The sequence below is a fragment of the Dendrobates tinctorius genome, unplaced genomic scaffold (assembly GCF_039654945.1).
Source record: "Dendrobates tinctorius isolate UK_male_01 unplaced genomic scaffold, ASM3965494v1 ptg000046l, whole genome shotgun sequence".
Taxonomy (NCBI): Eukaryota; Metazoa; Chordata; class Amphibia; order Anura; family Dendrobatidae; genus Dendrobates; species Dendrobates tinctorius.
The window spans coordinates 35,291,672-35,305,014 of record NW_027361714.1 but is presented as its reverse complement, the minus strand read 5'-3'; the positions used below and the strand labels follow the sequence as shown (position 1 = coordinate 35,305,014).

The 13,343-nt window shown below is 48.9% G+C and overlaps 1 protein-coding gene across 1 annotated transcript in view; it reads left to right on the top strand.

Moving 5' to 3' along the window:
* The window catches only part of MED23 (mediator complex subunit 23), a 189,012-nt gene that overhangs the window by 27,437 nt on the left and 148,232 nt on the right, over positions 1-13,343 (top strand). The window contains exon 5 of the mRNA XM_073575818.1: positions 2,800-2,911. Within this exon, the coding sequence (XP_073431919.1) occupies positions 2,800-2,911 (112 nt within the window). The remainder of the gene's footprint in view (positions 1-2,799; positions 2,912-13,343) is intronic.

Sequence of the window (13,343 nt, the reverse complement as noted above, 5' to 3'; positions counted from 1 at the left end):
GTCCCATCTATCCTGGGGTTTCTTCAGTCTGGGTTAGACGCGGGTCTGTCCCTCAGTACGCTCAAGGGCCAGGTTTCCGCTCTCTCTATCCTCTTCCAAAGAGAGCTAGCTTCTCTACCACAGGTCAAAACCTTTCTGCAAGGGGTTTCCCACGTGGCTCCTCCTCATCATTCGCCAATAGACCCGTGGGATCTCAACCTCGTCCTTAGCGCTCTCCAGAAGGCGCCGTTCGAGCCTCTCCAGGACATTCCTTTGTCCCTTCTCTCTTGGAAGGTCACCTTTTTGATCGCCATTTCATCCATCAGAAGAGTTTCTGATTTGGCGGCCTTGTCATGTCGTTCCCCTTACCTCATTCTCCATCAGGACAAAGCCGTCCTCAGGCCCGTTCCTTCTTTTCTTCCAAAGGTGATTTCCGCTTTCCATATCAATGAGGATATCGTTCTTCCTTCTTTTTGTCCGGCTCCCTCTCATCCGCTTGAGAAGTCTCTCCACAAACTGGACGTAGTTAGAGCCCTGCGTGTCTATCTCGCCAGGACTTCTTCCTTTCGTCTGTCCGATTCCTTGCTGATCATCTCTGAAGGTCGCCAGAAGGGCCTTCCGGCTTCCAAATCCATGATCGCTCGCTGGATTCGTTCTACCATTCTGGAAGCGTATCGTCTTCAGGAAAAGCGGCCCCCTCCGGGAGTAAGAGCTTATTCCACCCGGGCTGTGGCGGCTTCGTGGGCTGCTCGTCACCAGGCCCCGGCCATGCAAATTTGCAAGGCCGCAACCTGGTCATCTTTGCACACTTTCACGAGGTTCTACAGGGTTCATACCCAGGCCTCGTCTGATGCTGTGGTTGGTAGGAAGGTTCTGCAGGCGGCGGTGGCTCACCGCCCGACCTAAGCCTTTCTGTTACTTTCGTTCCTTATTGCTGTTCCCACCCTTGGGACTGCTTTGGAACGTCCCATAGTAATCTGTGTCCCCCAATAAGGCGATAAAGAAAGATGGATTTTTGATTCTTACCGTAAAATCTCTTTCTTGGAGCCTTCATTGGGGGACACAGCACCCTCCCTGTTTAAGTCGTACCGTGTTGGGTCTTAGAGTCCCTTGTTGGGTTGGTACCTCTGTTTAGAGTTTTCTCGTTGCTTCTCCTACTGCTTTTTCACCAACTGAGGTGCTTGGTGCCTGTCGGTGGGTGTATACTGCCGGGGAGGAGCTAATTTTCTAGTTTTTGCATAGTGTCAGCCTCCTAGCAGCAGCATACACCCATGGTAATCTGTGTCCCCCAATGAAGGCTCCAAGAAAGATTTTACGGTAAGAACCAAAAATCCATCTTTTCCCAGAGCTGACTAAAATGGCTGTGAAAAACTGCAAAAACTATAATTTTTGTGCAACTTCATGTTGCACAAACAATTTGACTTCTCAAGGTGTTTAGGCCACTTTTCTGATGTAAAAACTTTGAATTAGTGCCTTTGTAAACTTGTTTTCTGCAGGGTGTGTGTGTGTTAGCTAATATACTAGCTGGTGACTGGTGTCTCCGCTCTGGTTCTCCCCTGCATGATATGACCACTGGTGTCTTACCAACTAGCGCAGAAGACCATTCCTTTTTTCTTACAACCCCTACACAAGGATGTATTTTCCGTGTGAATGCTGTGGAAAAAAAGACCGCACACACAGCCATTTTCACTGACCAAATCTGCTTGTGAAACAACAGCATGCACTAGTTTCTCCCTTAAATCAGAAGAGGCTCAGCCATTTAATCTGCGGGTGTGCAAAAAAATAAAATAATCGGATGCTGTGGTGTGGTGTGTTTTTTTTTTTTTTTTTTTGCTACATTTAAGTACTTTTACATAAACTGTAAATGGCTGCTGCTGTAGAAAATAAAAACAAAAAAAAAACACCTGACAGGTGAAGGAAAAAAACCTTACACTTGATGTAGCTTGGGACTGCTAGACTTGTGATGAGAATGTGACTTCTGATGTGCTAAAGGAGCTGTGTGAGACGGCTGGTGGTGTGATCCAGGAGAGGAGAGGAAGACTGGACACTGCAGAAGACACAGTGCTGATGATAGGAAAGGGAATAATAAAAAGAATACCTGAGTCCTCCTTTTATGGCTTGCCTTTCTAAATCATATATGCTACTGTTTATTTGGTTAGATCTATTTCTTATTTATTGATTTGTGTTAACTACCTTCAACATCTTACTAAACAGTGCAGATTTTCTTTGCTCTGGTATTGCTAGGGTTAATCAGTTCCTCATGGAGCTGTCCATCAGGGATTACCTCAGCTGTTCTGTATGGGACACTCCCCTCTGCTATATATATACTTGCCACTGGCATTTGGGAATTGCCAGTAGTAATTCATTCTGCCTGGTTTGGAATTGGAGATGTTTGGAGAGTTGTTCTGGCGATTTCTGCATGGAATATGTTGGCGTGTTCTGCCTCATCCTCTCCTGTTTGATTTCACCTACCTTACCCTCTTCTGTGTTCCACTCTGTTGGGTGAGTACATTTTGCATGATTGCAGTTTTCATTTATCCCTGTTTGTCTTCCCTGGTCTGTCTGGTTGGTGTTGCCCTATACTCTTTGGCCTTACACCATCCTGGATGGGGGAGGGAACAGATAAGGGTAATGCAGTAGCAGAGCAAGGCACGTGACCCTAGCGTCTCCACCTTTCGTGTTAATATGGGGGACAAGGATAGGCTACGGTGAACCCTAGCGTGAGTGATGGGGAAGGAGCCCCTTTCCCCGAAAAATCCTTTAATGGTACCGTGACATTTCGTATGATAAAAATCCTTATTATATTTGCTTTCTTCTCAGGATGGTGTGTGAGACCTTAGTAAACTCTGATGCATTGGAATGGGAAAGAACACAACTTTGGGTCTTAACATTTAAGCTTATCCTGAAAATTATAGGTGGTGTTGATTATAAGGTATGTACACCTCACCCATATTTCAGATTTTGTTTATTTTTGAGTATCCTATCTGGGAAAGTACTTAAGATGCTATGGCCGAAACTTTGTGCATAGTTTTCCTGGTAAAAATGCAAAGTAAAACTACCATTATGCGATGGTACAGATCATTCACAGAAATTTGCTGTAACTAAATACTGGCATCTCATTGTAAGGCCGGGGTCACACTAACCGACGAGAAATACGGTCCGTATTTTACAGGCATAATACAGAGAAATGTTCCCTAAATAGTGATCCATTGTGAAGGTGTGGCCGCGTATTTTGCGCATGTAAGCATCTGTATGTAATCCGTATGGCATCCGTATGCCGAGATTTTCTCGCAGGCTTGCAAAATAGACATAATGGATCCCTATGACAGGTTAATACCCAAACGAAAGAATAGTGTGTGTGTGTGCGCGCACGCACGCACGCACGCACGCACGCGCGCACACACACACACACACACACACACACACACACACACACACACACACACACACACTCTATCATTCCTGTATGATTCTTATAGCCGGGCAGTGGTGGTCAGCGGCGCTGCCTCCTCTCCTCAATACTGCTCCCGTCTTCTTTTGGATTCGGGACCCTCCTGGCCCATCCGTGCTCCCTCGGGGGGTAAAGCGGGCCAGTGATTTCCCCCCCCCCCCCCAACCGGAGGCCTCCCGCGGCTGTCGGCGACCCGGGTCACTTCCGGGGTATATGTCTATGACGACTTCCGGCCATGGCGGCCCCCGCTCAGCTGACAGCGCATGGAGCACGCCAGCAGTGCTGTGCCTGCCCCGGACCCCAGGAGGGGGAAAAACAGAATAAACGAGCGCTGGGGGCGGGTTAACCCCTTATTAACCCGCCGGAAGAAGCCGACAGGTAAGACTAAATCGCCTGTCGGCATGGACGGTTCTTCCTGCATCTGCAGAGCCCAGCGCTGCCCCAGCCACAGTGAGTGTTACCTGGGGTGGGTCCTAGTGGTGCGATCTGGGTATAGAGGTCCTCAAAATACTTTTCTCCTCTTTTATAGGGAGAAAAGTCTGCCCACAAAAGCACCAATACCACCAGAAGGCTGGCTAAATGTGCCATATGAGAAACTGGGTCTGAGCAGAAAAAGTACGGTAAATTTTGTGCATGCAAAATGTAATTGCATATGAACACCTGACCTTTACACAGAGAAAACAAAAAAACAAAACAAATATCCTGGAATAAAAAAGTAAAAAAATAAAAAAATATATTGCAAAAATTGCATGAAGGTAGTAATAATAAGGGTATTTAGTTAACAACATAATTTTGATCAAAATAATGTACAAGCCATCCCGCCACGTCAAGGCAACCCTTGTGGGACAGTCCTAACTCTTGTATTTAAAACCTTTCCGCTTGCCAAGTGACGTAAATGTGAACAAGGACAGAGGGACTGAACCACCAGTAATAGTATAGGCCAGACAGGATGGATTTTTTTTTTTTTTTTTAATGTGCCATATGTAGCACAAAGCTTCCCTCAAATTGGAGGAAAAAATTGTCAGGCATGCACAGACGGGGTAGTCAAGTCTGAGCACCCGTCATTGATGAAATCCGCAGCCTGGTCACTCAACAGGTTCAGATCTCTCTAGCCGCCCTGTCTCCCCCTCCACCTCCTCCATTCCCTCCAACTGTGAGCACCTCCCCCAAACAAGCTGAAAATTCAAATAGAGGACTCTGAGTCTAAGTCAGAACATTCCTACAATTCAGGTTCTGAAAATTGGGAAGACCCAGGAACCTCTAAATCGGCTGAAACTAGGAGATACCTCTTTTCCACAGAATATGTGGAGGAGCTGGTCTGTGCGGTACGTGCCACCACGGGACTAGAGGATGAGCCAGGCCCTCAGTCAGCACAGGACCGAATGTTTGGAGGGGTTGAGGGACCCAAGCAAACAGGGTTCCCAGTACATAGGAGCATAGTGAATATGATCTCCCAAGAATGGGAGTACCCAGAAAAGTCCTATTCGGCTCCAAAGTTGATGTCCAGGTGGCAAGGGTAGTGAAGAAAACAGTCCTGTCATTTTACGATGTATCCCAGCTTAGGGACCCTTTGGACCGTAAGGCAGAGAGCCTCCTAAGAAAGGCCTGGGAAGCCTCTGCCTTAAAATCAGGAATTGCTTCCACATGCGTTTCTTGATCTCTCTTCCAGTGGATAGAGGAGCTAGAGAATCATATTTCTCGAAGGACCTCAAGTGGCGACCTCTTTTTAACTCCCTTCCCATACTACAAAGGGCTACAGGCTTCTTGGCGGATGCATCAATGGAGATAATCCGTACCTCTGCCAGGTCTATGGTACAGTCTAATTCTGCCAGACGAGCCCTCTGGCTTAAACGTGGAGCAGGGATGTTACCTCCAAGTTTAAGCTCTGTCCTTTACCCTTCAAAGGTGAACATTGTCTTCGGCCCAGCCTTGGATGAAATCCTTGAAAAGGCCACAGACAAAAAAGTGCTTTCTGAGCAGAAAGTCCCAAAGAAGCGGTTTTTTTTTTCCCCCCCAGAACCAGTCATCCCAGCCGAAAGGGAAAGATGGGAAGATGGAGCTGTGCTAAGGGGAGAGGCAAGAACCTCCTGGTCCCCCAACAACAGCAGGAAAAACAATGACTCAGCCCCGGTGGGGGGAAGGCTTACAAATTTTCTTCTCTCTTGGCAGTTAATTTCCAACAGCCCCTGGGTCCTCAGTGTGATCTAGGAGGGCCTTCTCTAGAATTCAAATCCTGCCCCCCCCCCCCCCCCCCCTGCGGGATATAAGTCGCCTCCCTACCACCTTCGGAGGCTTTAGTACTGGAATCAGGCATTCAGCTCCTTCTCCAATCATGTGCCATTTCTCAGGTCTCTGTGGGAGGGCAGGGAAAGGGGCATTATTCCAGGCTGTTTCTAGTAAAGAAGCCCACAGGAGAAGCAGGGATTATAAACCTGAAAGGCCTCAACCGACACATCGCATACCGCAGATTCAAAATGGAATCGGTAAAGACTGCCATTCCCTTGATAGGGCCGTCTTCCTTCATGGCAACCATAGACCTGAAGGATGCCTATTTCCACGTTCCCATACATCCTCACAAAAAGTATCTAAGGTTCGCGATCCGTCAGGGTCCAGAGATCAGGCACTATCAGTACAACGTACTTCCCTTTGGGATATCCTCTGCCCCTCAAGTATTTTCCAAAATTATGGCAGAAACTGTGTCCCACATCAGAAGCCAGGGTATATGCATTGTACCCTACCTGGACGACCTATTGATAATAGGAACCTCCTACCAGACCCTGGAAAACCAGGTGACTCAAACTTCAGGCATTCTCCGATCTCTGGGGTGGATCCCGAATGTAAAAAAGTCACAGATCCAACCCTCTCAGAAAATAAAATTCTTAGGACTCCTCTTAGACTCAAGAGAACAGATGTTCTTTCTTCTGGAGGAACATCAGAGGTCTATAATATCAAAGATCTCAATTTTCAGGAAACAGAGGTCCCCGACCCTCAGGTCAGCTATGTCCGTACTAGGGTCAAAGACCTCCTGAATCCAGTCGGTGCCTTGGGCGCAGGCCCATTCCAGAATTCTCCAGTCCCATATCTTATGAAATTGGAACAGAGACCACACCTGCCTGAACAAGAGTCCAGACCCCAGGAAAAGTGAAAGCTTCACTAGCATGGCGGATGGACCACAAAAATCTGCGCAGAGGGATCAGTTGGTTCCAGATCCCTCCCCCCCCCCCCTTAGTCACGGTAACATCAGATGCCAGCAAGAAAGTCTGGGGAGCGGTAGTGTCCCGGCAGGCATTCCAGGGGTTGTGGAACCGGGAAGTGAGTACCAAATCTTCAAACTTCAGGGAGCTGAAAGCAGTGGAAGAAGCTCTGCTGGCTGCGAGACGCCTAGTCCAGGGCATCATATCAAAGTCTACTCCGACAACATGACAGTGGCTCACCTCAGGCACTAGGGTGACACAAGATCCAGCAGCCTAGGGGGCCGTTCAGTCCGAATATCTTCCTGGGCTGAAAGACACCTTCTTTCACTAACAGCAGTCCACCTAAAGGGTACCTCCAAACTTTATGCAGACTTCCTGAGCAGAAGATGTATCCAGCCTGGCGAGTGGAGTCTGATTGGAAGAATCTTTCAGTGGCTGGTGAACAGGTGGGGTCTTCCGGAGGTGGATCTTCGAGCAAAAATGCTCAAGTAGGAAACTACTTCTCCTTGAACCCCAGGGGACAGATCCATGGGGGTAGATGCCTTTGCCCACAAGTGGGGGTTTCGTCTGGCATACACCTTCCTGCCAGTTCCAATCCTTGCCGCAACCCTGAGGAAGATCCGAGAAGATCGAACCCAAACCATCCTGGTAGCTCCGCTATGGCCGAAGAGGAGCTGGTATTCTCTAATTACAGAACTCCAGGTAGACGGGCCGCTCCTCCTTCCCCTGGAGGACGACCTCCTCCTGCAGTGCCCCCTACATCATCCAAACCTTCGGGAAATGAAGTTAGCAGCCTGGTTACTGAGACCCAGATCCTGAGGGCCAAGGATCTATCAGAGGCAGTAGTAGAAACCCTTCAGAAATCTAGAAAACCGGGCACCAATGCCATATACAACAAAATATGGAAAAAAATTTCCTCATGGTGTCTGCCGAATTTGCCTGACCCAGAAAACTCTAACATCTCCCGTATCCTGGATTTCTTACAGGAGGGGCTTGAGTTAGGCCTAAAGCCTAGCACACTGAAGGTACAGGTATCGGCCTTAAGCTCTGTTTGACTGCGACTTGGCCAGCCACAGGTGGATAAGAAGATTCATGACATCAGCCACTAGGCTACATCCAAAAAAACAAGTCGTCATTCCACCATGGGACTTGAATCTGGTGCTTAACGGGCTCACTCAATCACCATTTGAGCCCTTCTTCCCTCGTTTTGTCAAAACCCAGCGAACCCTAAAGAGGAGGTGTTTCATACGCTGGATGTAAGGCGCATAGTTCTTCACTGCTTAGATTATACTAAAACCTACAGAATCAACCATAACCTGTTTATCCATGTGTCGGGTCCAAACAAAGGAAAGAAGGTGGCAAAGAACACCATTGCCAATTGGATCAAAAAAGCCATCTCTGAAGCATATCTAGCGCAGAGCACCACACCCCCTACAGGGATCAAGGCGCATTCAACACGATCTACCTCTACATTATGGGCTGAGAGGGCAGGCGCATCCTCAGAGCAGATCTGTAGGGCAGCAACTTGGTCTTTGTTACATACCTTCACAAAACACTATATTGGACCTTGTGTCCAACAGGGATTTTAGTCTTTGGCCGAAAAGTTCTTCAGGCTGTTGTTCCCCCCCCCTAGTGCAGTATAGGTTGTTATGCCTCCTATGCTGTCATGGAAGGTTGCTAGAGAAAATAGAATTAGACTTACCGGTAATTTGGTTTCTAGAAACCTTCCACGACAGCACTATTTCCCTCCCTGTATTCTTGGAAAATTCTGAGAATCTTAAGGTAACCGATGCTACGGTGGTCAGTTATGTCACTGGTGAGAGGGAGGTGGGAGGGACCTTTTTAACCTCTTGTGCTTCCTGTCCCCCATTAGGGCGTGGTGACCACCTCCTATGCTGTCGTGGAAGGTTTCTAGAAACCGAATTACCAGTAAGGCTGTTTCACACCTTTTTTTTTTTTTTTTCTTCAGCCGCCAGAACAGTTTAGGGTTAAATTTGCGGCTGAGTGAAGTCTTTCAGACGTGAGAAATGCGGATCCTGCCGGCCGAAAAAACGTTGCATGGTCCGTTCGGGCATGTCGGCGGACGTCAAAATTTTGGCGGATCCGCAAAAAAAAAAGGATCCAACGGATGGCCATCTGTCAAGATCCACCGGTAATGCAACTCAGTGGGGAAAAAAAGGATCCGCCCAAAAAAAATGGCGGATCCGTTTTTTTGCAAACCGGCGGATTTTGACTGATGGACACAAAACGGATGTGTGAAACAGGCCCAAGTCTAATTCTACATTTTTTTTTTTTTTTTTTTTTTTTTTTTTCAGATCATGGTTTAATTTTGGAATAGCAGAGTAATAAAAATGTGTCAAACTTGAATGTCTTTATTTCATTAAAATATTTTTTTGATGAAATCATTAAATTTATGATTTTTGTGAAATTTGGGACGTCTAGGTGTTAAATTTAAGGGGTTAATTTGTTGAAAAATTGCATGGGCTCCCGCGGCAAAATCGCAACCAGAGAGGTAAAGCAGGTGAGTGAGGGCCGATTTTAATTCCCTTGAGAGAGACCATTGTTTTTGCCCCCTCCCTTCCCCCGGCTACAAAAATCTGCCCCCAGACACCCCAGAAAAGGCGCATCTATAAGATGCGCCTTTTCTGGCACTTATCCTCTTTTCCCATTCTCCTGTAGTGGTGGCTAATGGGTTAATATTATTGGATTAATGTCACCTTGCAACTGGAAGGTGACATTCAGCTGATTAATAATGGAGAGGTGTCAACTAGACACTTATCCATTATTAACCCTAGACTATTAAACAGTTAAACACAGACATTAATTAAAAATGTATTTTAATCAAATAAAGACACCTAGTTTTTGACAAGATTTATTGCTCTGTTAATCCAAAAATAAACAATCGACCTGTAACAAAAACAAAACAAAAAAGCAACCATATCCTTACCTCTCTGCTGCTCAGTCACGTCCCCCACTGCAATCCATCAGAATGGGTTAAGTGGTTTGCACAGAGACCAGTGCTAATGCGACCAGCCCCATGTAAACCACTGCCAGAATGAATTATTTCATCTCTGAGCAGCCTCCCTGGCTGCCCGGAGATGAACTAATGAGCGTGGGAAAGTTTCTGCATTTCTTTTTCCCACGGTCACTAGTTCACCTCAGGTCAGCCAGGGGACTCCACGCAGCCTCAGTGTCATCACTGGCTGACCTAAGGTGATTTTGTGTGTGTATATATCTATTCTTTTGTTTCTTTATTGAACATGTCAGTGTGATTTTACTGTATCGCACACTGAATTGCTGGCTTTTGTTAAAGGATACCGGGTGCATATTTCTGGCAAGTCACACGTCTGGTCTGTGTGTAATCCATATTTTTCTCCTTCACCTCATTGGGGGACACAGGTACTGTGGTATCTTTGCTACTGCCGCCTGGAGGCTGACACTAAGTGAATGGAAAAAAAAAAGGTTAGCTCCTCCTCCGCAGTATACACCTTCGCCTCGGTTGCAGGCGAAACCAGTTCTTGCTTGGTGTCCTTGGAGGCACACGTCTGGTCTTTTTCCAGACTCTTGTAATTTTTTTTTTTTTTTCCTTTTTGCTATGAAGATGAGACAGGGGTGACGGACCCTATTGAAAGGATCCGATCTCCCCAAATCAACAACGGGCGAGCACGTGCGAGTGTCGCATCCACGTATCCTCGCCCGCGACGTGGGACATGATGCTGGACTGAGCCCTGACCACCCTAAGGTAGTGAAACCCTAGGCTGTACAGAGGCCTATGAATAGTCCGTGCAGCCCCCACTGCATCACCAATGCCAGACAGCGGTGATGGAAGGCGGCGGCGGACGGTCCCTCTCCTCATCCCCTAAAGGGAAGATGGAGTTAGGGTGCCTGCACCTTCCTTAGTATGTTTTTGCAGCCCCCCCCCCCCCCCCCCAACCTGAGGATCGACTGGACGTCTAGGGGTGAGGTGGGCTGGGAGGCCTCCTGTAGACCCCCAGGTCAGCACTTTGTTTTCGGACCACACCCTCGGGCTTCCAGTGGGTGCGCCACACAGTGCGACAGGCGGCGCATTTTTTTCTCCTGCCCAGGCCCCTGCTTCCTGCGGTCCCGCCCCGGGTCCGGGAGCACTGCGAAAATTCAGTTCCCCTGCTTCTGCCTGAGCTAAGCCGCGGGCGGAAGTCCTGCCCCCAACCCCCCCCCCCCCCCCCCGACGCCGCCACTTCCGGCGGACCCGCCCCCCGGGGCCTCGTGCGGACGCCAAAAATTTAGTCCCCAGCTTTTGCTGGAGCTAGACCGTGGATAGAAGCTCCACCCCCATGACGTCCTAGCGGTCGTCTCTTCTTTGGAAGGCCCGCCCACACACCAAAGCGCGCTCTTCTGAAAAAGGAGCAGCTGGTCCGCAGGACTGGGGTAAGTGCTACCCCTGGAGGAGGAAGGCCGCCCTCTGTTTCTTACCAGAGGATAAGCAGTTTTTTTGCCCTCGGCATATCACTTAGCGGGGTCACCATGTCCAGAAAAGCTAAGGCGCACAGTTCCTTTACGTTGCGTGCACCTCCTGTCAGTTCGCCTTCCCACATGCGCAAACTAAACGGATTTGTGAAGCTTGTGATTCCGAATGTGCTCCCCTGCGACTGAGCCCACTATACCTAGTCCCCTGGAATGGGCTCTAGCTTGTGTCCCTTCGAGCCCCAGATAGGGGCAGGGATAGCGGCTCGCCTGTCTTAGAGGGGTCCTCCACCTGGAGCCTCCGGCCTGCAGGGGCCGCTCACTCTAGGCAGATGCGAGGGAAACGAACCCACACAGCATCTCCTGGGCCATCTGGTGCTTCGGCGTCCTTTAAGCTCTGCCTCTCGCTCGCCTTCACCAGTGGTTAACGGGCAAGGCTCAGATTACGACTGGGATGAACCGCTTGATTCAGGTACTCCAGAGTACCGAGAAACAGTCGACAGTCTCAATGAGGCAGTCAACCAGACTCTTGGGATTGAGGATGATTCCACCTTGGCCTCAGGTCACGAGGTGTCATTTAAGCGAGTAAAGCGGCCGCATAGAGTTTTTAGCTCTCACCCTGAGTTTGAGGACATAGTGCAACAACACAGGGAGCAGCCAGACAGGCATTTCTCAGGTCAAAAGGCGCTCGAGGCGAGATACCTGTTCGCCCCTGATCTCCGTAAGAAATGGGCAGAGTCCCCAACAGTAGATCCACCCGTGTCACGCTTCTCCTCTAAAACGCTGTTATCCATACCTAGTGGATCCTCTATCCAGGATCCCACTGAGCGTCTCATAAAGAGCTTGGCCCGCTCAGTAATTGAGGCATCAGGTTCAGCACTCTCCCCCTCATTTGCGACAACTTGGGTAGCAAAGGCCATGATGGCTTGGTCAGAATCATTGAACAGGGCCTTGCAAGGTATGGACCTACCAGCAGAGGTATCAGATTGCAAGTAAAATCACTTTGGCCGGAGACTACTTAATTAATGCATCTTTGCATGTGGCCAACTGTGCGGCACTCGCTGCGGCAAATGCAATCTCCATTAGGAGGGCTTTATGGTTGAGGACATGGCAGGCAGACTCAACCTCCAAGAAATCCCTGACTTCCTGGCCTTATCAGAGCAGTTGTCTATTCGGAGAGAAATTAGATCAGCTCATCTCTGACTCTACGGGCGGAAAGAGCAGTTTTCTCCCTCAGCAGAGGGTCAAACGGCCCTTTCGTCACCAGCCTCAGACACGGTTTCGGTCCTTTCGCAACCCCGGGTGGGCTGCAGCAACTAATTCCGCCGCTTCAGGTCGTCCCAGCCATGACAGGGATCGGCAGGTTTCATGTAGAACCAACCCATTGGGGAGAATGCGTACCCGCCAGCCCAGATCGAGGGGACCTAGGTCCCAGAGATCTTCAGCCAAGTGACTCGAGGCAATTTCAATGCGACATCAGCAGGGTAGGTGGCCGCCTGCTTTGGTCTTGCCATGCCTGGCTCTCTGTCACTCACGACACGTGGGTAAGAGAACTGGTGTCCTCGGGGTACAAGATAGAGTTCATCAGATACCCCCCAAGACTTTTTTTTTTTTTCCCGTCCTCCCAAAGTGATTTGCCCGGGCAAGGGCTTTACTCAAGGCCATCAAATTACTCCAGCGCAACGGAGTCATTGTTCCCGTACCGGAGAACAAATTTCAGGGGTTCTACTCCAACCTGTTCACCGCGCCCAAAAAAGATGGGGCCATCAGGCCCATTCTGGACCTAAACTTGTTCAGGAGCTTTATCAGGATCCGGCATTTCCGGATGGAGTCTCTCCGTTCAGTCATATCTGCCATGGGGTGGGGAAAATTCTTGGCCTTTATTGACATCCCAGACGCCTACTTACACATCCCCATTTTTTTTCCCCCGCACCAAAGGTTTCTACGCTTCACCATCAGCGGCCTGAATTTCCAGTTCGCAGCACTTCACCGCTCCCAGGGTACTCACAAAGGTCATGGTGGTCATCATGGCCACCCTTTACTCCCGGGGCATAGTCGTCTTTCCTTATTTAGACTACCTCTTGGGCAAAGGGCCCTTCATTTCGGGCATGCGAGGAGAGTGTCAGCATCACGCTAGATACTTTTTCCGCTTAGAATGGTTGGTCAATCTGAAAGTCATCCCCTGTTCCAGCCCAGAGGATTTCCTTCTTAGGAATGATCTTCGACACTTCCCGAGGGCTGGTTAATTCTCTCTCGGGACAAGGCGCTAGCTCTCC